Source organism: Rhinolophus ferrumequinum, chromosome 6, assembly GCF_004115265.2.
Source record: "Rhinolophus ferrumequinum isolate MPI-CBG mRhiFer1 chromosome 6, mRhiFer1_v1.p, whole genome shotgun sequence".
Taxonomy (NCBI): domain Eukaryota; kingdom Metazoa; phylum Chordata; class Mammalia; order Chiroptera; family Rhinolophidae; genus Rhinolophus; species Rhinolophus ferrumequinum.
In genome coordinates, this window is record NC_046289.1 from 52,323,526 (window position 1) to 52,351,118 (window position 27,593).

Genomic DNA, 27,593 nt, shown 5'->3' on the forward strand with positions numbered 1-27,593 from the left:
CTGGTTTTCTTAAGATGGTACTGTCATGGCTTTCGTTTTTTTAGGGTTTTTTTTTTTTTTTCATCTGTCTCTGAGCACTAGGAATAAAATTAAGTTAGACAGAAAGTTATAGCTTTTGTACACTAGAATGGGCCTTGCTTCTGGAATGTTTATTTTTTTTAATCATGAGTTTAAATAAGAAAAAAATGGACACTTAAGAAATATGGAATACATGTTAATAGAGCAAATTAGTTATACATATACAAGTAAATTTAAAAAGGAAAGCACTACTGTAGGAACAGGAATCTAATTTAACTTACTCTAAACATTATTCTATGTACTGAATATAGGAGAATTCGGTCATCTAATAGGGATCATTTGAAAATAAATCTAACTCCTATTCACTTATTTTTAACTTTTATTACATTAACCTTTTAAATAACTGTCCACAGAAGAGTTAATTTGCTGCAGACTTTTAAGAGAATGACCATCTTTTAAAATTAACATCTTAGTAATTATTGCTTGACTCATTCCACTTCTCATGTGCATATATTAAATACTGTTTTACCAATTCTTTAGAACCCCCGACTTAATAATGCTAATGGGCTGAAAATTCTGTGAAATTTTTAAATACATATTTAAATAAACATTAAAAAATAAAAAAACACACATGGACCATAGAGCATTTTCTTCTGGTACTTTTCTAAATATAAAGACGTGGTATAATCCCTTGTACTCAAACAAAACAATTTTCATTTCAAAAATTCATAGAAAAGAGAATAATTTTAAGTCCACATTGAAATTCTTATAGTTATGCCACTGGATTCTTAGAGCAACAGCCCACATTTGGGGCTTGTTTTTATTTATAATTTGAACTGGACATGAAGACTGGCATGAAGAAAGATATTAAAATACTTTATATTTTTGTACTCAACTGTATCACAACAGCAAAATATGAATTTCCCATTTTAGACATTATCTTACCTGATCCACTGAACTGACTGCTTGCAAGTGTCGTTGGTCTGGTTTTCCCACTATTAACAGGTGGGGAAAACATCTGCAAAATAACCCAAAGGTATCTGTTAGTCCTGAAATTCTTCTAGACTCCTTGCAAACCAAAAGTCATCAGTTAGTTACTATATTTCAGAAGGAAGTTAAAATGAAATTGGAAATATACACTCAGACCCAGAAAGGCAAATACACTGAGTGACACTATTTCCTAACACTAGTTGGAAAGACTGGCTATATTCTGTCTTTACATGAGATATTCCAAGATAAAGTTTAAATGGTGAATGTTTGTCCATGATCTTCACTTTGTAACTAACTTAATCTCATAACATCTACATTCCAACTTAATACAGTCAGAATCACAGTCAATGGAACTACTACATACAGTAAGAATCCATTATAACACAGTTTTTACAAAGTAAGTATTGGTCCTCCCACCTAACAGCAGTTAATAAAAGAATGCAACCCACTAGAAATAAGGACGGTGGGCTCTTTGGTTCCAGCTGATACTTTTAAGTCACTCAATCATTTCCCATGTAAAAAATATTAAATATATATACACACACACACATATACACACATTTGTACTTTATATGTGTGTGCACACACGTAGATACATACGCATGCTAAAACTACTCAGTTCTAAAGGCTGGAAATTCTAGTCCTCGACTGACTTTCTTGTAACTGACATCTTTCAGGTACCATAAACTATACCGTATCTTGGGGCGAGAAATGCTGAGAAATGTTAAAGAAAAAATAATTTTCTTTTTTCATATGAAGTTCAAAATCCCTAATAATCATCAGGGTCAGAGCGTGACTCAACCAAAGCTCATGATTACATTGTTCTCCTTTTAACCGGTTAAATCAAATGACCCCTTTGGCAATAAAGTTTTAAATCTGCAAGTCTAGACATTACATCAAAGTTCAGGTGTCCAACTTAGGGGAGCTGGACTCCAGCCCTGAGAACTACTGCTCAAAGCAGAGGGAGTTCACGCTGCCTAGTCTCCAAGTCGCTTCCCCCACCTCCTTTCTTTCTTTTTTTGTAAACCTCAGCAGAACCCCAAGATGCCGCGGAAAGCTCTCATACCGCACTGAAGTCCAGCAGGTCGCTCAGCTCCTTGTCGGTCCCTATAGCGGCCATGCGCTGCTGCTGAGGATTCATCTTCGGCCACTTCTAACAGGTCCTAAGGTAGAGGAAGAACCAGGCTCAGCGAGAGAACATCGAGGGGATGGAGAGGGGCGTAGGTGAAGACCAAGAGCACGGGGCTGACTTTCAATACCCAACTGGGGACCCCCGCCGCTCGGGCAGGGGGCGAGAGAGCCGGGAGCCCGCTCCCGGTCGGTGAATCCACGCGTTCCTCGGCGCGGCCCGGAGCGACGCAGCGACTCCCGCAACTCGCCGCCTCTCCCGCAAGTTTCCAAGCCGGTCCCTTTTCCCTCCCCGGCGCCCCCTACCCCGCGCCGCCTCCCGGAGCTCCGCGCTCGGGGCCCGGCCGGGGCGGGGGTCTCGAGGGGCGGGTGAGGGACGATTGGGCGTCCAAGCGAGCCGAGCGGCGGCGAGGGGAGATGCGAAGTGACTCACTCGCTCGGCAACAATAGAACTGACAAGTTGCAGGGAACGCGCCGCTCGCAGGCCCGCATCTGCGGCCGCAGCCGCCCGGACGTCCCCGGCGGGCCCGGGGGTTCAGAAAGCACCCCCCGCGCGTCCAAGGGGCGTTTTTTTAAAAGAAAACAGAAACGCCGACAACTCGTCTCGCTCTGGCCGGGCGTCCTCCTCCCCCGGCTCGGCCTCCTCCCACTTTTGCTGCCCTGCCCGCGGCCGGCCGGCCCCGGACCTGCCGAACAATGAGCTTGGTCGGCGACCGAAGCAGCCCGCTCTCCCGCGCGCCCCGGAGCCCGAGCCGAGCGCCGAACGGAGCACGCAGGCCGAGCGCGCCGCCCGCGGGCCTGGCCGCCCGCGACTCTCGCCTCCGTCCCCCACTCTGCTCCCCAAGTTGGAGGGACCCCGGGTTCGCTCCGTACAAAAGGGCGCAGAGTTGGGGCGCGGGCCAGGGGCGCCTCCGCTTCGGCAGGGACGCGGCGGCGCTCCGGAACCCCCAGCCCCGCCACGGCGTCCCCCTCCCGCTCGCCTGCCCGCAATTACCTGCCGCCCCGTCTTCGCATCCAACCACCCCGATTAAAGTTCACTTTGGCCGGGAGAGCGGGCTCCGGCTTCCCTTTGCACCGCCCAGCGGCTCGATTCACTTTGCCCCGCGCGAGCTCTCGGATCCGGGAGGGTGAGGCGGCTCTCGGGCCTGGCCGCCCCTTCCTCCCCGGGGCGGGCTGGCGGTCCCCCCGAATAGAACTTGTGGGTCTCCTCAGGCGGACATTTTTTTCGCTAAGGCGGCCTCAGCACCGCGCTCGGCTCGGCTCCGGATCCCTCCGCGCCGGGAAGAGCCCGGCTTAACCCCTTCGTCCCCGTCCCGCTCCCACCGCCTGCGCCGAGGAAGTGGGGCCCGCGGGGTGGGGGCGGGGAGGAGCCGGCGGGAACGGGGAGGGGCCGCCGCGAGGCCGGTGGACAAAGCCCGCGGTGGGGTGAGGCGGGCCGGAGTCGGGCCGGCGGGGAGGGGCGGGAGACAGGCACCCGGCGAAGCAGGGCCGGGCCGCCCGCCGAGGACGCCTCCTCCGGGCCCCCGGGAGCTGGACGGCGGGCCCCGTGGCGCCTCCTTCAGCTCGCCCGGCTCCTGCCTGGGGCCCCGAAGTGGAGCGGCGGAGAAGCCTCTGCGGACCCATCTGGATCCGCTGCCCAAGCTACCCAGCCCGAGGCCGCAGAGCCCTGAATGCTACCGTTCCGGAGCAAGCCGTGCTGGACGCTGGATCCCGAGCTCGGGGCGGGGACGGCAGGTTCCAGCCTCGGGAGGCTGCGCAGCGCTGGGCTCAGAAGATGCGTGTGTGGGAAAGGGACACCCGGCCACCTCGATCGGCTCTTGGAGTAGGTGCGGTTGGTCCAATTTGTTGCTGAGTGGAACGCAGAAGGGGCAAAAACTCGCTCAAATCATACAAAGCAGCATGGGCTTCAGGTTCCCAAATACTCCACTCACTCAAGCCCCCACGTCTAAAATAACCTCTTCCCACCCGAATGCCATTCGGAGCCACCAAACTGCACAGCAGGACGAGTTCTTGGAAATGGGTCAAGCCAGTCCCTTCATTTGACAGTGACGGCCCAGGGAGGCTCTATTGCACAGCCACTATTTTGGCACAAGTTCTGAACTTGGCCTGAAGAAGCCCAGAGTAGAAAGAAGACAAAATAACTAAACCTCAATTCCTTTCCATTCGGAGATGGAAGTAAGATTTTCTCAAATGGCAGTCAGTGTTTTCACTCTTTTGAGTCAGTGAATGCTGTAAAGGTCCAGGCAAGAGAAACACTGTGAAGAAAGGAGACACATCCAAAGTAACAAATGGAAGCAGCCAACGCCTTGAGGGTAACAACATGGCAAGAAGGAGCCTTTGGAGCCCCAACTTACATGGAAACAAGGAGACAGATTCCCTGCAAATATGCAATTACTAACTTTATTACAGCTGGAGCTGTCCAGTGGCAGAAGGCAATTGTAGCTTCAGGGTAGGGATTTCCATGACGTCAATGACTACACCCCGGACCTTGTGCCAGATCCTGTGGTATCCTCTTCAGTGTCTGCTCCCTCTTACCTAGGTAAACACCCCCTGTTCTTAGGATCACATCCCTGCCTTGGCTTCATATTGGAGTAAATGGTTCCAATATAAGCAAGTTAACATAATTCCAACCTAAAAATTCAGCGTGGTCCCATTCCCTGGTTGGCAATGGACATGACACAATTTGGACCAATGAGAGAAGCGATTTGCTGGGGACTTGGGGGAAAGTTTGTTTGTTTCATATTTCAAGAGAGCTTCAAAGGCAACCTCCTTTTCTGCATGTACTCAAAATATCAGGGAGCATAAAAACAACCCCCCATAATTAAAGGCATATTACCCTCATGTTGTATGGAGAACAAAAATCCGGGAGCCCTTGGACTGGACAGCCATCTTCCAACCTCGAGGTCCAGACAGGTTAAAATAAAGCAAACACGGAGAAAGCATGGGCAGAAAGAGATGTGATTGTTGGTGATGTTTTCGAGCCTCTCTGATCAAACAGCTTCTGAACTCAGGTTTCCCTTCATTGGTTAAACCAACAGGATCAGAGTTTTCTGCTATTTGTAATCTAGTGTGTTCTAAGCGATATAGGTTCAAAGGCCATTTTTTATAGCAAATTCCTAAATGCCAGATGGAAAGTCTGACTAAAAATTTTTAAGGCCCACCAGTGGTAAGATTTGATGGCTCAGTAGTATAATGAAGAGAAATCTTGGAGATAGGGGAAATCCATCTGAAGGATTTATACTGTCTTCAAGAGAAAAGAGAAGCCTGTTTATTTTCATACAACTAATTCGGAAGAAGAAATAGCTGTCTGCCCAAATCCTCAGTCACAGGGGCTCCCTCACTCCTTTACGAGACTGAATGAAGTTTTTCATAGCTATTAAGGGTCATATCATTTTATATTTTACTTTTCTCATTAGATTGTACACTCCTTGGGCACTGGGACTGCCACGTTTCTGTCTGTACCATACTCCTAACATGGTGCCAAGTGCATAATAGACACTCAAAAAAGGGAGGCTGGAATTAAATCTGTCATTTGACATTATAACTTGATTATTTTCATGCTGTAATGTTAACTTTGCATGTATCATTTTTAATAAGGGAATATTATTGCCACCGATGGATTTCCTATATTCCTGATATATATATATATATATATATATATATATATATATATATATATATAACTGGAATTTTGTTTACTTGTAACTTATTTCTGGGCCTTTGCTGACCTTGCCAGATAGAGCCAGAGGCTTTATTGAAAAACTCAGAAACAACCAATAATACAAATTTAGTGATAATTAATAGTACTGTTTCTATAGTGTAAGTTAATGTCAATAAATCATTATTAAAATATATTTAATGAACATTTCTTACATGCAAGACATGGTGCCAAATGCTGTGAGGAACAGAGTCCCAAACCCACTGTGCCCTCAAGAAGGTTAATCTAACAGATTTTAGTCCATTCATCTTAGCCTGCTATTAGGCAGACACAGGGATTCCATCAGCATATTTTCAATTCTGACTTTCTAAGAGCACCCCCAAACTTGAAAACACACACACATACAATTTTATCAGGCACACCTGAATTGCCCAGAGAAACCTTTAGAAGAAAAGGAAAAGAAGCCAAAGCAATGGGCTTTGCTTCCTTGGGAGATTGACTTAACCTTGATCTCTTGTTTAGAAGGCAAGTATTCCTTAAAGCTAAGAGAAAGAGAAGGAAAAGAGAGAGCTAACCAAGTCAAGTGGCAAGTTTTTTTTATTATTATAAAAAATTTCAAACCTATTTTAAAAACAGTATTAAGAACCTCTATGTACTTAATAATGATGGGCTTTTCTTCTATCTTTCCTCCTTTTCTACCCCCATATTAAAGTAAATCAAGTATGTCATGTCATGTCATGTCATACAATGACTTTTTAAGGATTAAAAGCATGGGGAGCCAAAGAGGACAATAGCAACAAAATTTAAAAAGATTTAGCTAGAAGAGTGATAAAAAAAAAAATGTAGTAGACTAATAAAACTAACTTTTAAGGCAGCAATGAGGAAGATCAATCACCAAACCCATACACACACACACACACACACACACACGCACGCACGCACGCACTGCAGTGTTACCAGAAGACTCCTAACTAGTTCCTCTTGAAGTGAAGAAAGAGGGAAGTACTATAAAGATTGTTTGCAAATCTGTTTAAGAAGCAATAAGATCCCCAAATTGGCTTCCCAACTTCAGGCAGTCAGGCAAACAAATGCCTGCCTCCTACCTAGGTCAAATACTGCAAACTTACTCTAGGCAGATAGTGAAACAGGAAGTCTCTGGGGGATATGGGGATGAAATGATTATTTGCATACTGGATGCTGAGACCCCCAGATACCTTTACCAACTTGGCTCCCAGATTTTGGCAGCCAGGCATGCAACCTCCAAGAAGGAAATTAGAAATAATTCTATTTGGACCCTGATCAACCCAAGAGGAAAGACCTGAAGATACTGACATGGGAGGTTCCCCAACTATAAGCCCAAACAAATCACGCTACAAGGAAGTTTACAGCTGACAAAACCCCAGCCATTCATTCACTCCGAGTTTTCCATCAACATTTTGTTGCCCTATTCTTAAGTATGAGCAGACAACCAAAGATTATCAGACATTTGAGGGAAGCCACCATCATGTGAGACATTTAGAGCATTTAGAATTGAAGACAGAAGAGTATAAATGAGAGGGGGGGAGAGCTTGAGAAAAGAGTAGAGAAAGTTGAGGAAATTTCCTAGAAAGTAGCGCAAAAAGAGAAGACCAGTTCAGGTGGTTAAAAAATCCAAATAAGGGCTCCAAAAAGAAAGGTGAGGGCATAAAAGGAGGAAAGTCATCAATGAAATAATCTAAGAAAAATTCCCAGAACTAAAGTACATGAGTTACCAAATTAAATGGGCTCACCAAGTACCCACCACAATGGATAAAAATAGATCTATACCAAAACAGGTGACCAGGAAATTTGAGCACACAGCAAAGGGAAGACCTTCAAGTTTCCAGAGAGAACACAAATCAGGACACATACACAGGACTAAAAACAAGATAGCATCCATTGGTTCAGTAAAACCACTGGAAACTAGAGGGCAATGGAGCAAGGCCTTCAAACATTCCAAAGAAAAAATATTTGATAAATGACTTAATGATTTGGAAGCATTTTAAAAATAACTCTATATATCATTTTTAAACCAAATAGTGCTTTTGTCTGGTTTGGATCCGTGTGAGTTAGGGATACAGAGACACACCCAACTGTGTCCCAGGTAGAGCACACAGTGGCATCACCTGCAAATACACATACACGTTTTGCTATTTTTCTCACATCTCTAAAGCATTTTGAAAATATTAGTGTCCACTGAACGTTGGCAAGCAAAGAATCCTTTTATGTAATTATTGTATTCTCTTTTGAATATGGTCCAATTCAATATACATATTATTGTCAGATCTCATTTATTCACTACAATGAGAGAAGCATCCCAAACAGCAAATACCTTTTTGGAATCTATCTTTGCCATGTATTTGAAGAGGCAGTTACCTACCGTGTTTCCCCTAAAATAAGACCAGGTCTTTTATTAATTTGTGCCCCAAAAGACTCATTAGGGCTTATGTTCAGGGGATGTCATCCTGAAAAAAATCATGCTAGGGCTTATTTTCCGGTTAGGTCTTATTTTCAGGGAAACATGGTAGAAACTAGAACAAGTAATGGAACTGGCCTTGAAAAGCTGACAAACACCATGCGACTTATTTTGCTCCACCCACTGAACCAGTCCTTATTTGGAATAAAAGTTTTAAAACTGATGTGGAATACCAAAGAGACTGAAGACATCCCAGTATAACTTATCATAAGCTCCATGGGAACAAATTTTTTTTTTCCTAGTTCAATCACTAGTGTACTCTAAGTACTTAAGAAGGCAGTGCCAGGTACGTAGTATGTGCTTAATAAATATTTGTTAGGTTTATGAAAAACTTAAAGAATAAATGAATGACAAAAGGCATTTTAGTCTTCAAAATAGCAGCTGTATTTCCAAGTAAGTAGCCAGACTTTTGAAAAATAAATCTTAAATTTGCATCTATAATTTTCTACTGATCACCATTATAATAAAACCTGCAAAAGTGGGCATTTGTCCTAGTCATGAATGTCCACCATCTTTTAAACAGCATTTTTGTATTAGAGGACATTGCCATGATATGACTCTTGCCTCCCTAACATGTAAGGCAAAGCCAAAAGTTCCCAAGACTCCTTGCAGCCAGGATACAGACTTGTGACCTAAGCACCGGTAGACTTTGGTTCAGAAGTAAGCAACACAAGGAAACAGCTGCCATTTTGTCATTTGGTTGTTGGTTGGTAGAGCTCTTCATGTAATATCAGATATAATCCTCTGTCTGTGATATTAGTTGCAAATATGTATACTTGTAATTTGTCTTTATTTTCTACATGTAAATTTAAAAAACTGTTTTATGTAGTCCAATGTATTTATCCTGCATGGGCATCTGAGTTATATGTCATATTTAGGGAGGTCTATCTCCCTTTGAAATTATAAAAAATAAAATTCGCTAATAATTTTTTCTGGAACTTTTGTAGTTTTTTTTTTTTTTATGTTTAAATCTTCAACTTATCTGGAATTTGTTTTAGTGTAGAGAGTAAGGTAGGCGTTCCAGTTGCCTATACAATTGTCCCTAATCATTTATCGAATGCAGTGCTCTGAATCCTTTCGTTCAATTCACCTGTGCTCCATTATCAAGAAAGAAAAGTAGGAGATGAAAGAAGGTGAGGATAACCGGGAGCACCCTAAGTTTAGAGGTTAAGATTTTATGTGCTTCTTGTTACTCTAAGTGACAACCTCATTCTTCATCACCTGGAAAGACAACTTGGTATCTACAGTTGATAACACTCCCAGCAATTATTTTAAAACCATCCCTTCTCTATTCTGACCATATACCAGCTCTCTGATCCTTGGGCTTCTAGTGTGTTGAAGTTTTCCTTTGTTGTGGTCAGGAGGCCCTTACTGTTACATGGACAGGATTCTCTGTTCTTTGTTTTTTATCTTATCTATTTTGGAAATAATTAATCCTTAATCTATGGGTGTAGCCTGCACATCTCTCTAAACATGTAAGCTGACTTTCATCAGACCATTATGAGCACATGTGTGCTAGCAGCTGCCTATGTTATAAAGACACTCAATACTGGAACCCTTCCAAAAGGAAAAGATTGCCCTTAAATATGTGAACAGAGCCAGGTCTGAGATTTTCATGAGAGTAAGAAAATTCTTTCTTGGCTTCCTCTACTCCTCTTGTGATCTCACCTCTCTTACTTCTGGAAATAAGCAGATAGATATCACTTAGAACAGTGGTTCTCAAAATATGGTCCCTGGACCAGTGGCGTCAGTATGACATGTCAACTAATGCAAATTTTTTTGGCTCCATCCTAGACCTACTCTGTGAGTGGAGTTCCATCTCAGAAACTCTGAGGGTGGGGCTAGCAATCTATTTTTAACAAGTCCTCCCTGAGATTCTGAAGCACACCAAAGTCTGAGAAACAGTGCCTTAGAATGGTGGCCCTGTGAGGTCCGTAAAGCCTCAGGATAATAAAGATGAACAAGAAGTGAGCTGCCAGAGTATATTTACCTTGAAGAGGTAATGACTATTAGAGAAACGTGCTTAACAAGATGGAGCAATGCTGAAAGGAGTAAAGTGCTTATAAATGAACTGTTTTTAAATAGTTACTAAAAGCAAAAGTTATTGCTGGAGGAAAGTCCAGAGAAAAAATACTAGGTGACACCAAGTTCAACTGTTACCATGTGTCAGATCTTATAAATCCTTTTGTCATTGGTATCTTAGGCAAATTCAGTCTATTATAATCAACTTATTGTTTATCTTAACATTTACAAAAAATCTGGAGAATACATGGTCAATATTCTCAAGTTTTTAGGTGCATATGCCCAGTTTCTCTCAACTAGGAGCTCTTTGGGGTAAAAGATGTATTTTCCTTTTCTTATTAATAACTGTATCTTCTCTCTAACCCCAATAATCCCTCAATAATTGTTTATTAATTAAATGAGAAATTGTATTTTCAGTGGAAGTCACCTGACTTGAGTTCATTCCCCTGGGTGATTTGATAAAATGAATTGATTGACATGGATTGGATGATTTAGATTGCACTTAATTATTCACACTTTCATTTGAGAGAAATTAGGGAACAATTGTTCTCATATACTGCAGAAATATTTTATTTTGGGACAATCTGTTGAATTTCTAATTTCCCTGAACCAACATTTTTATGTAATTACACATTAAGTTTTGGTGATTGGCACATTCTTCTCTAAGTCCAAAATAACTTGCTGTATAATTTTTCCTGTTTCATTTGTATTATAAGCCTACAGGATTTTTAAATATTGTTTTTAATGTTTAAATATATTACCTTAAGCTTTCAAACTATATTAAGTAGCATTATTAAAGTATGCCATTGAGTATTTTAAACATCTTTTACTTCCTCTGGAATTGGGAATGAAACCTAAAGGAAAGTACTAGATAGGACTGGCTCACTATTTCCCAGTCTTTGGATACCCATTTCCACTCTATTGCTAATGGTATGATGGTGTTCCATCTTGATTTTACTCAATCTTTAATAAAATACGCTTGATGGGATTAAAACTGGCAAAGATATATTCTCTGCTTTCTAAATTTCTGAGGTTGCAATTAGTCTTTAGATATGACTTGAGCTAAAGTGAAAATGAAAGCATTAATAATTATCCGGAATATACTTCCATTTCTTTCAGTAACATTTTTATTTGAACAAGCAATTTAGTGTTGTACTTCTCTTTTAGCACAGTAATGCAGTTTTCTTAGCAATGCAGCTTCATGATATTCATTTGTTGAATCAAAAGTGCTCTGATTTGTTTTTCTGATGAGCTCTGCAAGAACAGAAGCACTAATCTATAAGAAAAAAAAACTCTCTAACTTGGCTCTCCCGAAGTGCTCCTTTATTGACTTGTGTGAGTGTCAGTCACACTTGAATGGAGCTCACAATGCTAATGAGATCAAAATCCTGGGCTATCCCCAAAGGATCCCTTAACTTCTCTCAGAGAAGCAGGGGTCTCTTCACTACAGATCAGTCTTCTATTCCTGACCGTCTCAAAAAGTATTGGTCCCAGAAGGACAGAGCACAAGAATGCCACTGGCCCATCAATAACACCAAATGCGTGTTGTTTTTTGCTCCATTTAAGAACTGAACTAATTTAGAGACAGGTACACATAGAGAACTTAAAGAAAAGAACTATTTGAAACATAAGGATGATTGGGTAATGGGTAAGAAAGTGAGAGTAGGGGAAGGAGATATGCTCAAGTAGGAACTAATTTTCTGCATGTTGCAAACTTAAAATTGAGATCATATTCTAAACACAATTTTAAAACCTAATTATTTTATGTAAATGTTCAAACACATGCAAAAGTAGAAAGAACAGTATAATCAATGTCCTTAAACCTACCACCCAGTTTCAATAACTATTCAACCATCCCCACCTCCAGATAATTTGAAGCAAACATCAAATCGTTTCATCCACAAATAGTTCAGCATTTATATCTAAAAGATAGGATGCTTCTAAAAAATATAATAACAATATCATTATCACATCCACAGTGTTTATATAATGCTTTAATATTAAATATTCAGAAAGTAACTGAACGTAGATACTATAAATAATGTTGCAATGAACATGAGAATGCAGATATATCTCTTCAAGATAATGATTTCAAATCAAATTTCCTCCAATTGTCTCATGAATGTTTTTTATTACAGTTGATATGTTTAAATTGGGATCCAAGTAAGATCCACACAGTGAATTGTTTGATATGTGTTAAGCCTGTTAATCTATGGCTTCCTCCAGCTCCTTTCTCTTTCAATTGGTTTGTTAAAGCAAAACTGTGTTCTTTATCCTGTAAGATTTTTCCACAGTATGGATTTTCTGATTGTAACTCTCTTGGTGTCAATTATTATGTTTCTTTATCACCTGTATTTTCTGTAAATTATTATTTAGATATATAGCCTTGACCCAATTCCAGTTTGGCAAGAATATTTCACATGTGATGTTATGTACAGGAGGCAAGTACTGTCTGCTTGTCTCTCTTTTTGTGAAGTTAGCCCTGGTTGATGAGCATTTCCTAGTTGCATTATTTCATGAGGGATTACAATGTGATGATATTCTATCATTTCTACATCTATTATTAACTGGAAAACTCTGTAAAGAGAAACTTCCTCTCATCAACTATTAGGTTACCCTGAGGTACAATCTGTATATGAGAAGTGAGATAAATGCTTGATTAATTCTTTTTAATTATCAGTTTTCAAAATAATGAGTTGGTTTCTTTGCATTTTCCAAGGATACCAATAGTTTTTTGTTTTAGAACATCAAGCGAGCAACACAGATGTGCTTCATTCCATTGCAGTTATCCTCATTCATGCTCAAATTTTCTCTTCTTTGACCAATGGAAGCATCTTCAAGTTAGCTTCTGAGTCCCTTTTGACATGATCCAGAAGTCTTTGATACTTACCTTCTAATATAACAAGATGTTCCAGGATTATCTTGTAATATCCTGCTTCAGTCTTAGAATCAGTCATTTCTCCAACGAGTCCCGGAAAAGATGATTTGTAATGCTTCCATCCTATGCATATGTCATTATTTGTTTAACCAGTTCACTATTGGGGGAGAAGAGGCTTCGGGTAGTTTCCAACTATTCTCTATTATAAATTAAGTACTTAGCCATTTTATAGAAATAACATGTATAATAAGTGACTAATGGTGTACTTATAAAATGTTTGTTTTTTAACATTTAAAGAAAGTCTAGTCAATTGGCCCATTTATGACCTGGACCATAAACCAGGGTACTGCTGGTTTAACTATTAATGATTCAGCTATTACAGACATCTGCCTCTAGGGTGGAGCTTGCAAACAGTTAAAAGGTGGCAGCAAACACAATATAAAGCTTCTAGTTGGGGGAGACGATGTATGTTTAGGCCCAACACTCATCAGCCCCTAAGGATATTTACTTCTTAGCACTGCAGTCCCTCTCAGAGTCCCTAGACATTTCACTGTGAGCCAGGAGATAAGATAAGGCTTGGTATGACTATGATAAATGGGAGATTTTTGTTGATAAACTGTATTGGAGGTGTCTCACTGATAACTGTGCAAAAGGTTATCAAAGGTTATAAAAGGAAAGTTACCATCTCCCAGCCACCCCAAATTCCCCACTTAGCTGACTGGAAATATTTAGACTGGCTAAAATGTTAAGTAAATTAAGCCATCTTCCAGCAAATGCAATCAGTATATATTTTGGAATACTAAGTTTTCTTTCCTTTTTGATTGTCATGCTTCTAATTACAACTGATAAATCATACAATCTGCCTCTTACCACAGAATGTTTGAAAGCTGTTTTTCTAAACCTCTTGGACTTAGACAGAAACCCCTTTCTTTAGGAAGAAAATGAAATAATAGTCTCTAGAGGGAAGCCAGCAGTGATTGTCATCAGTTATTTCCTTTATATACTCAATACGTGTGGTCAGTTTCTGTGGGATAAAGGTGCTATTGGTCAAAACTCATGAATGAAGTTAGTTGTAATTCATAGGTATATTTAAAAATAAACTCTTATCCTACAGAACAGTTAATATTCAGGGTTAAAAGAACATTCACTCTTTATATTGTAGGGGACTCGAGAATTAAAAGCTTAAGCAGAACTCAGGGTGGGCTTGAAACTGTTAAGAGTGCTAATCATATTTATAGTTTACCATGCCAAAATAGAAAACTGGTATAAATGCTTTACTATAGGCAGTTACGTTAATTTCCCTTTCTTTTTGTTCATTTCTGTTCATTGTTGGGAGACTTTTGTGGATGAGTACGATTGCCAGATAAAATACTGGGCACCCAGATAAAGCTGATTTTCAGATACACAAGGAATAATTTTTAGTGTAAGTATGTCCCAATTTCATGGAACATATTTATTTTAAAAATGATTTGCTCTTGATCTAAAATTCAAATTTAATTGGGCATCCTGTATTAAATCTGGCAACCTTATGGATGAATAGAGCCTAATAATGACTGATACTTGAAAATTAAAAAGAACTACATGTTGTATAATGTAGAGCAACACTTCTAAAACTTTAATGTGCATACAAGTTACCCCAGCCACTTGTTAGAAAGAAGATCCTGATTTTGCAGATCTGGAATAGAACCTAAGAGTCTGTATTTCTGACAAGCTTCTGCTTGATGTTGATGCTGCTAGTCCATGAACCACCATAATGAATGCCTTTTTTTGTTGTTTCTGTTTTCGTTGCTGTTGCTTTTCTGGTGGCCCAGCATCTGAACTCTCTGAGCTTGAAGAATTCACTGATATGTGAGTCTTGGAAGAAAGTAAAGCCCTATTCTCCCTATGTAGAAACTGATAGAAGTTGTAAAATATAATACCTTACCATCCTCTCTTGATCCTCCCTTGCACCTGGATTCAGGCACATGACCTGCCCTCAGCCAACCAAAAGCATCTGTATGGCCTTGAGTAGAGAGCTAGTAACACAAAGTAGCAAGGATAGCAGTCAGTTCTCTCTTGCAACAGTGCAGCTGTGGCCAAATTAAGTTCTCAGGGCAGTGATGGTGGCAGCGGAGGAAGGGAGCAGAGTCCAGCATACAGAGCAGTGTCAGTAACAGCAGTTTTCTCACCAGGAAGTTTCTGCAGCCTGTTTGGGGACATGGTTCTTGGCTGCACAGCTCTGAGCTTAGTTCTCATATTGATTGTGTGGGTTGCCCACTTCCTTTGCTACAGTTGGAATTCAAGAACCCTGAGGAAGCCAAAGGGTCTGCCAGAAGCTAGCTGGCTTGCACAGCCTGTCAGCTGGCAGTATGTGTATAGGTCACCACTCAGGATGATCACTGCCTCACATGGTGAGGATGATTCTGAGAGGTGCAACCTCTACTTAGTGGAAGGGTATCTATTTCCTGGCATAGGTCTCTGTGCCTCCTCTGGCAATGAGATTTCTGACAATAACTAGTCTTGGCTTAATAGGACTAGATTTATATGCTAACCCTGTCATTAACTAGTTTTGTAACTTTGAGCAAATGAGCCTCTGTGAGCTCCATTTCTTTGGCTATTAAAGTGGGTGAAGACTACATGTTTACTATTACATTTGTTCACATGATATCATAATTATTTTTAACTTTATTTATTGGTATGTAATTTATATATCATAAAACTCACCCATTTTCAGTTATAATTCAATGATTTTTCGTAAATTTATCAAGTTGTACAGCCATTACCATAATCCAGTTTTTAAAACGTTTGTATCACCACAATAAAATCCTCATGACAAATCACAGTTAGTCCCTATTCCCACCTGAGTCCAGGCAACCACAAATCTACTTTCTGTCTCTACAGATATGCCTTTTCTGGATATTTCATATATATATGAAATATATACAATATATGAAATATATACATATTGATACATATAAAACCATATAGATATATAAAATCATACATTAATAATTATTTGTTATGCTTGTTTTTCCCGCTATATAGTGAGTTTCCAAAAGGCTTATGTCTAATTGAACTGTTTATCTACAATGTATAGCACAAGGCTTTGTGGATAGTAGGTACTCAAGACAATAAAATAAAAACACTGATACATATCTTATAAGGTTGTTGTTGTGAGGATTAAACGAGTCCATTAGACTTGCTACTCCAAGTGTGGTCCCTTGATCAGCAGCATTGCCATCACCCGGGAGCTGGCTAGAAATGTAGTCTTGGGCCACATCTGAGACTTAGAACCTGCATTTGCATAAGATCCTCAAGGGATTTATATTCTCATTAAAGTTTGAGAAACACTGCTCTAGACTGTAAATTTCATGAGGGCAGAGATTATGTGTGGCACATAGTAGGTACTCAGTACTATTTGCTGAATGAATAAATGAATGATGATACATATGAAAGCATTTTGTAAACTGTTTAAACCCTATATACACAGGATAGCCAAAGTGTGGATTTTTGGCTTAACTAAAGTCTGTTACAGAAACAGTTTGGACTGACATTTTATAATGCCAGTTTATATGTTGAAGTAAGTAAATATAGATAGATAAATAGATAGATAGATAGATAGATAGATAGATAGATAGATAGATATATCAATATTTTACATTTGAATGATAATTCTATGAGGAAACCCCGTTTAGGTTAAAACAGTATTAGCCCCTTAATTGAAATGGACTTTATAGTGAGTTTATTAGCATGACAGTTAACTTCTTACTTCTAAAGATTGACAAAGAAAATTTATTGCAATTCCATTTTCTATGAGATAATACTTTGATCAACATCTGAAAAGCCAATGTCAGACTTTAAGAGACAGGTTTGGTAGATGTTGTATAGTTATTATCAACCTGTAACAAGGAAAACCCATCTAGTTTCCCACTTACAGTCTGGCTCAAAATGCTTTAATTTATTCATTTAATCATTCTTCAAATCATAGAACATTTATCAAATTTGTCACTATTTGACAAGTGCTGTGCCAGGGCTTTCTGATGGATTGCCAGGTACAATATTCTTGAGGAGTTCCATATCAATACAACGATGATAGCTTTTTAACTACATAGGCTAACAAAAGACCTTTTATGATTTATGAATTCATGAATTTTAAATTCTTAAAAAGCTATACAAATTAAACCACATTAGTTATATATTTGTCAAACTTACTGGAAATGGTAAAATTATATTTTCCTGGTAAATCCAGGCTATATGGTTAGCACAGAATATGAATTGTTTTTATTTAGGGTTGTTCTAAGGGCTATAAGCAGGGATGTCTCGGTTATTTTCCATGTGCTCCCCCATCTCCATTTTTCATCCTTTGTGCTTGCTCTGTACTAAAGGCTGACCTCTACAGACTGTACCACCCAAGCGCTCTAGCTTCTGGTTGGATTTGGTCAATGGGAAGAACCAACAGAAGTTTGGAGAGTGGGAGAAAAAAAGGACAAGGGTTTATTCTCAGTCCTTTGGTAGGCCACATTTTGGCAGTGGCGGCATTTCTCTATTTACAGTCACAGCCTTTTTCAGACATCCCCTTCCAAACTACAGTTCTGATTGGTTTCCTTCCCCTGCTCCTTCAAGCTTAGTGTCCCATTGTTACCTGTCCTTATGTGCTTTGCCACTGCTTGTGGGTTCCCTTAACCCTTCCCACACCTCTGTAAATTGTCCCTTTATTAAGCTCTTTTTACCCTCTTGGAGTGTATCATCTTTAGTGTTACAAGAGGCAATCAATCAGCCTGCTGGGTTGACACTGTCAAGACATATAATACCTGTTCCTGCTCCTGAGACACTTACAGTCCCGTGAAGGAGATAAAACCAACACGTGAAGCACTTAGGAAACACTATACATTGTTATCTAATGAGAAACATTTGGGTTTTTGCTACCCAGCACCCATTCACTCTTCTGATAACCATACCCTCATTTTCCTCTTCCATCACTCTCCATCAATGTCTTTTAGGTTGGGCGGACTCCACTCTCAACAACATGAGTAAATCATATAAATCAGGCCTAACCTACTGGATTCCTCTGGCCATATGTCCTAATAAGAGCCAATGAAATATAAGGAGACTATTGCTGGCACTTGTGGGAAAGAGGCATGTACTCTTCCACTGAGATTGCTCACAGTAAGGATTATGTGAACTGGAGCTGCCAGGAGCCACCATATGGAGCCTGAGAATGAGGCCAACATAGAAGACAGAGCCAAGAGATGAGGTGGAATAGAATTCTAATGACATTGCTTAAGCCCTTGGATCAACCTATGCCTTAGGCTAAATATATCATTAGTCCTTCAGTTATGTGAGCCAATACACAATGCAGTCTCTCGCTCTTTTTCTTTTTGCATAAGTCAGTTTGCGTTGTTTTTTATTTTGCCACCTGCAATTAAAATAGCTCTAAAAATTCATAAATTGGTAACAGGAGTGGGAATTAGTGAGAGAAGATCTTAAAATGTTCAATCAGTTCATTCAGGTGAGGTGTCACCTATACTGGGTTGGAAATTCACTAGTGAAATAATAGATTAAATTGGCACCTGTTGCCTACTAGGATTCAGAACATGTGCTTATCAAGTATGAAATGTAAAAGAGCCTGTTATTAAAAGGTCAGCTATTAGAGTACATCAATTATTACATGTTGGCATTTAGTAAGGTCCTATAAGAAAGACTCAAGTTTAGGACTGAGCTTGATTTAGCTAAGGCAGAGAAGGAAAAATACTGCTTTGTTAAGAATGACTATTTTTGCTGATAGGCTGCAATCAAATATGACAGAAACTTTAACATTAAGGGGTTGGAAAAGCCCCAGGAGACTGTTAAAGCAAGAAATGAAGGCAAGAAATAAATAAGCTTGGCCCTTGGGGTAAAATTGAACACACCCATTGTTTCTAATTGTTTTCAGGCAGAAACCAAAATGGAGGCCATAAGCTAGGAGAATATGAAGGCCTATTACCCACATTGGAATCTAGATGCAAAGACAGCGGTTTAAGACGACCTCTGTTTGGAGTTCCCTCCCCCCCCCCCATGGAATTGGCTAAATGTAAATAGACTGGAAGCTTACTAAGAACTAAAGAAAATTATATTGTGAGAAAAACCCTAAGTCTGGAGAATAAAGGTTAGGTTACTCAGCCTTAGCACTAACTGCTATAAGAAGTAATGCTCAACACAACGGATGTTTAGTTTTTCATTTTTCTAAAGTCCCATATCAGTATTCCTGATTCAGCGGGTGGTCTTCTACAAGGTCTTTCAGCTACCCAGACTCCTTCGATCTCATGGTTCTCTTATGACTGTCCTCCAGGGCCATAGGGTCCTTTCAGTGAGGCCATAGGGTCCTTTCAGTGCAGCCAGAGGAGGAAAAACAGACCAGAGATGTCATAACCTTGTTCTTAACCACATTTGCAAGAAGTGATTCACATCATGTCCACTCAGATTCCAATGGAGATAGTTAGTTACGTAACTTTTCCAAAATTAATGGGGAAGCTGGGAAATGCAGTTGCTAGTTATGAAACTACTTCCTAGCAACAAGTCTACATAACAGAAGAGAATCACAACTATTTGGTAGTGAAAGCTGGTTATCCCTGCCATAGCAAATGATTTTACAATCCCCACTGTATCAGGAAGCGGAATGCTGAGGAGGTATGGTCCCTAGAACAATTATCCTCCCTATTGTGTATTACAGATATGACATGGAGGAAAAATGAATGAGAGATTCTCCAGGAATGGAACATATGGCAGCCAGATGGATTGATCAAAGAACTTTCTCCTCTCTCATGGTAGTAAGTCCTTGCAATTCCTGTCCAGCTAGATATGATATATGCTATGAATTGGAGACCACTGTGTTTGCCATGTCATTTTTCCAAGTATGAGTTTTTATTGCAGGTGTTCCTTTCTTTTTCTGTCACATATATTAAGTATTTTGTAGCTAATTTTATTATGTAGCCTTCAATTACTACAGCATGAAGAACTGTATCACTGCACGATGGAGAAACATGCTTATTACCCTGCAATCCTGGACTGGGAGCTATCCATAGTAACTAGATGAAACTTTGGATCATCTCTCTCTCTGAAGAGGAAGTGAGTACATTTTGGTGGTAAAAATATTGCTGCATTGTGTAGGCATCAACATTTTTGAAGGCATGTGTAGGGGAAGAGATGTTTAGGGGCATCAAGAGAAGAACAGGGATGTGTGGTATGTCTGCTGTTTCCATTACCAGGACATGTCTACTCTTCCTCTGATAATCATACTCCTATCTTTCCAAGTGGAGTCATCATGTGCCATTCATGTGTTACTGATAGACTCAAGCTCTAGGATGGGCTGTGAATCAGTCCAGGCTAATCAGAGCATTTCATTTTCTTGGAAACAGTGATCGGTTTAGGAACGGGCACTTGACCTTTGCTGGTAGTGAGGACAGCTAGTTGTTGCTTATTTGTGGAGGTTCAGAATGAAGCCAACAGCAGAGGAAAGAGCTAACATATCAGGGAGAATCCAAATTTTGATGACACAATTTGAACACCTCAGCCAAGCCATGTCTAACAAAACTATCTTGACTTTTTCAGTTATGTGAGCCAGTAAATTCCCCTCTTTGTTTAAGCCAATTCGAGTTGGATTTTATATCACTTGCAACCATGGATCCTTACTGAATCAGTACTAAGTTGTGTGAGGGTAGATCCATAAATAAATATACATAGGAATAAATGAACATGAACATACTTGCGAGAGAGCCCTAACTAAAACTGAAGGGGTATTACTAACAATTTAACAATTGTCACCCCCAATAAATTTAAACAAAAACAAAACAAATAAAAAAAACTGAAGGGGTAGATTGCAGTGGTTCACAGGGAAAGGGGGAACTAGATCAGGGAAAGAGCTTGAAAATCAGTCAGAAGAATTTAAATTTAAATCCATGAAATTATGAAAGCAAGAAGAGATGTGCTAAAAGTGAAGATGTAGGATGATTATTCTGGCAGGTTAGATTGGAGCAGAAAGAGAAGTCAGAAAGACCATAAAGGGACTGTGGAACTAGTCCTGGCTGGCAGTGTTCAAGGGCTTAGATAAAGACCATGAAGTAGAGTTAAAGGAAGGGATTTGACAAAAGACATTTTAAAGGATAAATCAAAGTCCCCAATGACTGGTTGAATAAAAGGAATAAAGAGAAGGAATAAGTCAACAATGACATATAAGTATTCAAGCTTTGGTGGCAGGGAGAGCAGTGGTATTACTGAGAGGGAAAGGAAATGATTTGGAAAAGACAGTGAGATTGTTTTTGGACCTGTTGAAATTGAGGAGATGGCAGCACATCTAATTAGAAATGTTGATTAGGTAGTTGAAGATGTGAGTATGCAACTTGGGACAAAGGTGACATTAAAGATAAGGATCTGCACAGAAGAAACATGAAACAGCAGTTGTGGATGAGTACCAGAGGGTGAGGAGAAAGCAGAAATGAATACTTAACATTACAGACCAGGAGGGAAAACTGGCGTCCAAAGTGCAGTGGCTCTAGTGCTTCATGGAGACACAGAGAGGCAGGACACCTTAGTGCATAAAAAGCTTAGAGAAAAGCTTCCAATGCTGTTAGAAGCAAATGCTAAGCCCACATATACCATGGTCTACACGGCACTGGGACAGATCAGCCCGTCTACAACTGTTCTTCCTGTTTATTGCACAGCATTCTTTCACATTGGCCTCCTTGCTTTCTACGAATTCAAACTCACCACTCTCTAGCTACAGAGCCTTTGCACTTGCTCTTGTATCTGCCTGGAAAGTTACTCCCCCATTCATTTCCTTGATTTTCTCCCTCATTTCATTCAGACCACTGTTCAAACATAACTTCATCAGAGGCCTTTCTAGGTCAACTGACCTAAAGTATAAAATAACTCACTACTCCCACCTGCATCGTCTGTCCTTTTACTCTGCTTTGTCCTCATAGCACTTATCACTGCACGACATTATATTGTAGATCTGTTTGTAAATATATTGTTTGTCTTCCCCACTGGAGGAACTGGAGTGAAATTCCAGGAGTGCAGGGACTTGTATTATTTACTGATGTATCCATGATAAGTACAACACAGCCTGGCACGCAGAAATCTCCCATAAAAGTTTTTGATGATGAATGAATGAATGAAATGTAGCAAACGACATGACAAAAAAAAAAAATCACAAGAGGGCTGAGTTAGCCACATAAATTCCTAGAATATTCCTATCATCTCAGCCAAAAACTCTGCTTAAGACTTCCGCTTCTGTTCCATCTCCCCAAGGCAAAGGGAATTTAAGTTCAGTTTGCTACTGCTAAGGCAAGGCCTTGCGATACTTTCTTGGATGAGTCTGGTAAGGACGCTCTTTTCTCCTGAGTTAACCCATGAAGAAGAGACAACTCTAATCCCGGGATTGACAGTGTTCTTTCTCCATCCCAGCTCCAGGTAGAGCTCTGAGAGAAAAAGGAAGTGGTAGTGGCTGAAAGACTCAAAGGTTCCAGAGTATTTCTCTTCCCGGGGATCAGCAACCAGGTGGATTTCGGAATAATGACAACCTGGGGGGCAAGTATCACATGGCAGGCGGAAAAGGGCACCAGGCGCAATCTCGTTGGTCCTTCTCTACCACTCTGCTTTCCACCGCGGCCTGTACAGAAACAAGCACGCCAACAATACTTTAGGGAGAGTCCCTGGCGGCTACTCCCCGACCTCTCCTCTTCTCCCCAGCCGCCCCTCCCAAGCTGCAGGCTCAGCCTCAGATTTCCGCTGATTCCGGCTGCAGGGGGCCCGGAATCCGATTACTTTTCCCAAGGGAGTACCATCCACCCGTCAGACTGCGAAGGGGAAGCGGGGATCGACGAGCCGCATAAACCGAGCCTCCGCCACCGCGCGGACCTCTGGACCCGAGCAGCTCCCGGCAGGGCAAGCAGAGCCGGGCAGGGGCACGCAGCGCTGCCTCGGGGACTATTTGTCCTTCCGCGCGCAGCGCTGCGGCCGCCGACGTCGGCCCGGCTGAGTGGCAGGAGATTAGCCAAGGGCTTCCCCCGCCGCGCGCCCCCGTCCAATCGGCGCCGCGCGGGCCGTGCTCGAGGGTCGTGCACACGCACATTCCAGGATCCACGCCTTACTCGAACAGCCGCAATCCCGCGCACTCTCCCCTACCCACCCCACCCTCTGGGCCGCTCTTGCTCTTTTCCCTGGGGCCTTCTCCAGGTTCGGGTCTGGACCTGGTCTCCTGGGCCCCTTGATGTTGCTCTCTAAAGTGAAAGTGAAATGAGGACAGAAGGCCAAGTGGTCTGTAGGAGAAGGGTAATTAGCATCTGTGTCAAGATTTACACTACTGCTCCACCGCCTGGAGTGAAGCTACTGAGACTGTCGTTGAGAAGGAAGAAAGAGGACATCCCTCCTGATTCTTTAGAGATTGGGTGGAGAACCGTTGCAATATCCTTGAGTGTTCTCTACTAAGAGGATCTTAAACTGGTGGATTTGTCACTGGGTTTTCAGCTGTAGTCAGAGCACTTGATGTATCCTTTCACCATCTGGGGGAGAAAAAAGCAACACTTTGTCCTGCACACATTGTCAGACTTATGAGGCTACAACTGACATGCACGCTTGAAGGAGAAAGTACTCTGTTGTGCCTTGTTTTCTTTTTTGAACTGCATCCCCCTGAGACAGTGCTGACCCTTAGGCCCATGGCATCCTGAATGTGATTGACATGTGTGATTAGCAGGCTAGTGAGAGAGAAGCAGGGAAATTGCTATCAAAACAATTACAGACAGGGACATCAGAACAATGGCTCGAGAGCCCTCAGGGACTTCTGACCATCCTAGTTCTGCCACAGATGCCCTCTGGGATGGTGGCCAACTCAGATCATCTCTTTGTGTCTTTGCTTCTTCCTGGTAAATTAAAACCTATTCCTACCACTCCCTATCTCAAAGTATATTATAAAAATAAAGTTACTTAACCGAGATGAAAACATTGAAGGTTTTGTTTTGGGGGGGGAAGTGGTGATGATTGAAAAGCACTCTCTGAACAGAAGATTCTGTAAAAGAAAGCCATTTGACCTTCAGCTTACAATCTGGTCATTTCAATTAAATTTAATTGAATTTTGTTGAGACTAACTCTTAGATGCAGAGTTCTGTGCTGCGTGCTATGTGGTCTTCATAGGGGTTATAATGTAGTAAGGCAACTCTAACTTCTGTGTTCTCAGACCTTCTCCGAGCCTCTACCAGTCCCATCCCTAAGTCTTGGCTGTTTTCATTCTCTATTTCTGCTCAAAGACCACAGAACATTGCTAGATATAGGTACAGAATGGTCCTGTGGTTGGGGCTTCCCAGATGAGCCAAGCTGTGGCTTGAGTTCAGACATATTTGCATATCTCTGTGGAACTGATGGGGCAACAGAAGCCTGTTTATTGGAGTGACTGACAAGCTTCTTGGGAAAGAACATGTCTTCCATGAAGAAGGAGCCGAACAGTGTGCTTGAGCCAGGAACAAAGACTAAGTCTCCAGAAAGGAGTGATCCCTTTGCGTTCAGTGTTGTGTCCCCTGGCCCTTGTCTGAGTCCAGTAGGAGTGGGGAAGGGATGAGGAAGGGAAAAAAGATGGAAGGAGGCTATAAGTGAAAGCTGAAATATCCATTTCAAACTTTTCATACAGTTTACATTCATAACACATGCTTCCACCTTTAGTATAAAAGACCAAGCTATCAACAAAAGTGCAAGCAATGGAAAACCTGACTAGAGGTGCCTTTTGAAAAACAAGGAATTTATCTCAGAAAGTAAGAAGTTTGGAGGAAAGTGGTTCCTTTATTAGTTGAGTAACTCAAGGATGCCATCAAGGACTCAAGTAGATTTCTTCTTTCTGCTCTGCTGTCCTCAGATGATGGTAACTCTCCTGCCATCTCCCTTCCAGGCTGCACCATTGCTTCTGCATTTCTTGGCGTCAAATGCAGTCAGGGGCATCCAGCCAAGGAGAGGGAAGTTGTCTCCCAACTCTTTCTATCTCTCTCACAGAAAAGGAAGGGTAACCCTTTCTAAAGGCCTCTAGCTGAATGGAGTCCCATTGGGCAGAATTGTGTCACACTCACATCCTAAACTACTTGTAAAAAGAAGGATGGCAAACATAATTTACCCCTCATGCTGGGGAGAGAAATCACCTCCCATGAATGCATTGGAAGGGTATCATCCAAGCAACATCAAATTTTGCCAGAAAAAAAAATCAGGAAAAGTGACTGTGGTTTAGGCCTCAAAAAGTTCCTTTATCTTTCCTTTCCTCTACTTCAAAATGTTTCTGTATCTACTCTCCATCCTTTCTAAATTTTTCTGTCTTCCCCTTATGTTCTTTCTTTACTACCTCAATGCAAAAGTAATCCATCTCCATTTCAGGACCTGGCCCTGTCTACCCTACTTAAGACGTTTCTTTTGTCCTAGCCACTCACAGTGGTCCCTAAACCACATGCAGTTACCTAGCACTCCATTTGTGAGAATCAGAGATCTGAAGCCCCTTTTGTTGTCCCAGGGGACTCCAGATTGAAAGATGCAAGAACTTATCCAGATCCTATTGGGTGTGGGGCTAGGGCAAGAATGGGGAGGTGAGGACCAAGGGCAAGTTTTATCCTTTCCTAACCGGGTTCTATACCCCAGGCTTCTCTGTCTGCCTCAGCATGGAGTGCCATGTGGTATCCTCAGCTACTTACTTCAAACTGCTTCCATTTTGCCCTCACTCTGCCCACCAATACCAATCTCCTGGAGTTTGGGTCCCACTCTATTTTTCTGAATCACAACCTGAAGGAACTCAGGTAATGGCTTAGCTTGAACCTGAAACTTGGTCCATTTCTTTCCTAAACTTGTATTCATTCCTTTTTTCATTTAACATACTAAAGGTTGACTCTCTTCCAAATATTTCACTGTGTATTAGGAGACACTGGGGAGTCAATTCAGAGTTCTCTGCATTTTGGTGGGGAAACTGTGTCAGGATGGAAATAAAACTCAAAAGCCAGGCCAAGTCGTTAGCTCTATGCAGCATAACCCATGTTTTAATCCTTCACAAGCAACTACCATTATTAGTCTAAATCATTTTGATCTTTACACAGTTCATACATATCACATCTTTTCACAGAGGCCATTGTTTCCAACAATTACTGTTTCCAACAATATAAACACCATGTAGGGCAAGGCACTCATGGTACAGTACATTTTATTAATAACCTGACTTGTCAGCAACAAACAGGCTAGGCTATGGATGGATGAATACAGCAAAAATGAGCCTGTATCTGATGGAAGTTTGTGTATCATCAGAGTTGTTACCATATATCTGCTCACAGTCAGGAACCTGTCAGACCTTATTCAGCAGAATGGTGTGTAGATATATTGTCAGGAGATAAAAAATATTTACTGTAACCCACCTTTCTTTGGTTATCCTTGCCTGAGGATGTATAGTAAAATCAAATTTTAAAATTCATCCAGGTTTATTATTCCCATTTCATTTTTAGTAGAAATTAGGTTCTCAAAAAAAGTGCTACACTATATTGAAGTATAAAACTGCTTATATATTTTCTACCAATAGTACTTCTGCTTCAGATAGTGTCATGGACCCTCAGTGTCTAATTTATCTTGACAGGGTCTGAAGTGGAAGTAAACCAGTTCAGACTGCAGGTCCTGAAATATGAATCAGAGAAAGTGAATGTAGCAGAAGTGAAATGAGAGCATTTAAATGAAATGTGAACTCCAGTCAATCTGAATGAATTCCCCTAGCACCTCAGTCCAGGAAAGGACCTGTAAAGGTTTTAATCTTCGCTCAACTCATGATGAAGTGCATGACCCCGAGCAAGTCAGTTAATTAATCTCTGTGTCTTGGTGTCCCCATTTTTACAACAGGGTTAATAAGACCTGTAGTGCACCTGCACATGGAGTTCAGAAGAGAAAGAGAATTACGCTCTTTCTGAAATGTAGCTGATAATTATCAATCAATTATCACCAGGAATTTATTCAGCCCTGCACCTACCCGTCATTATATATCCAGGGCCTAGCAAGTACCTTACATATAAATACTAAGGAAATCTTCATTACACCAATGAACACAAAAATGAATCAATGGGCCAATTCCTGTGCGCCAGGTCCTGTGCTATGGAAGACCCAAGATGATCCCTGCCTTTAAGGAACTAACCTTCCAGTGAAATAAGACCGACATAGATAAAAAGGTACTTAACAATTAAGGTGTGGTGTGCCAAGTGAATGTTAGGGTCCATCATCTTCAAACTAGAATTTCCAGATTCTCAACTTCCTTAGGAATTCTTCCCTGAAATTGACCTGATTGAGAATATGGTTTTGTTACGTAGAAGTATTATGATGTTTAAGAAAAGACTTTAGGGTATAGAAATATATTTCATTAAATATTCTGTTAAGAAATGGAATTGAAATATAAGTTC

The 27,593-nt window shown here is 41.0% G+C and overlaps 1 protein-coding gene across 12 annotated transcripts in view; it reads right to left on the reverse strand.

Annotated features, from left to right (window-relative positions):
* The window catches only part of TCF12 (transcription factor 12), a 390,613-nt gene that overhangs the window by 321,427 nt on the left and 41,593 nt on the right, over positions 1–27,593 (reverse strand). For 3 of the 12 annotated variants that reach the window (XM_033108040.1, XM_033108038.1, XM_033108032.1), the window contains exons 1-3: positions 3,131–3,275; positions 2,075–2,171; positions 964–1,036 (exon numbers count right to left, since the gene is read on the reverse strand). In XM_033108040.1, the coding sequence (XP_032963931.1) occupies positions 964–1,036; positions 2,075–2,149 (148 nt within the window). In that variant the 5' untranslated portion in view covers positions 2,150–2,171; positions 3,131–3,275. Of the gene's footprint in view, positions 1–963; positions 1,037–2,074; positions 2,172–2,267; positions 2,497–2,569; positions 2,589–3,130; positions 3,390–3,813; positions 3,950–27,593 lie in introns of those variants that run through there. The other 9 variants (XM_033108043.1, XM_033108039.1, XM_033108044.1 and 6 more) reach the window with 7 other exon arrangements.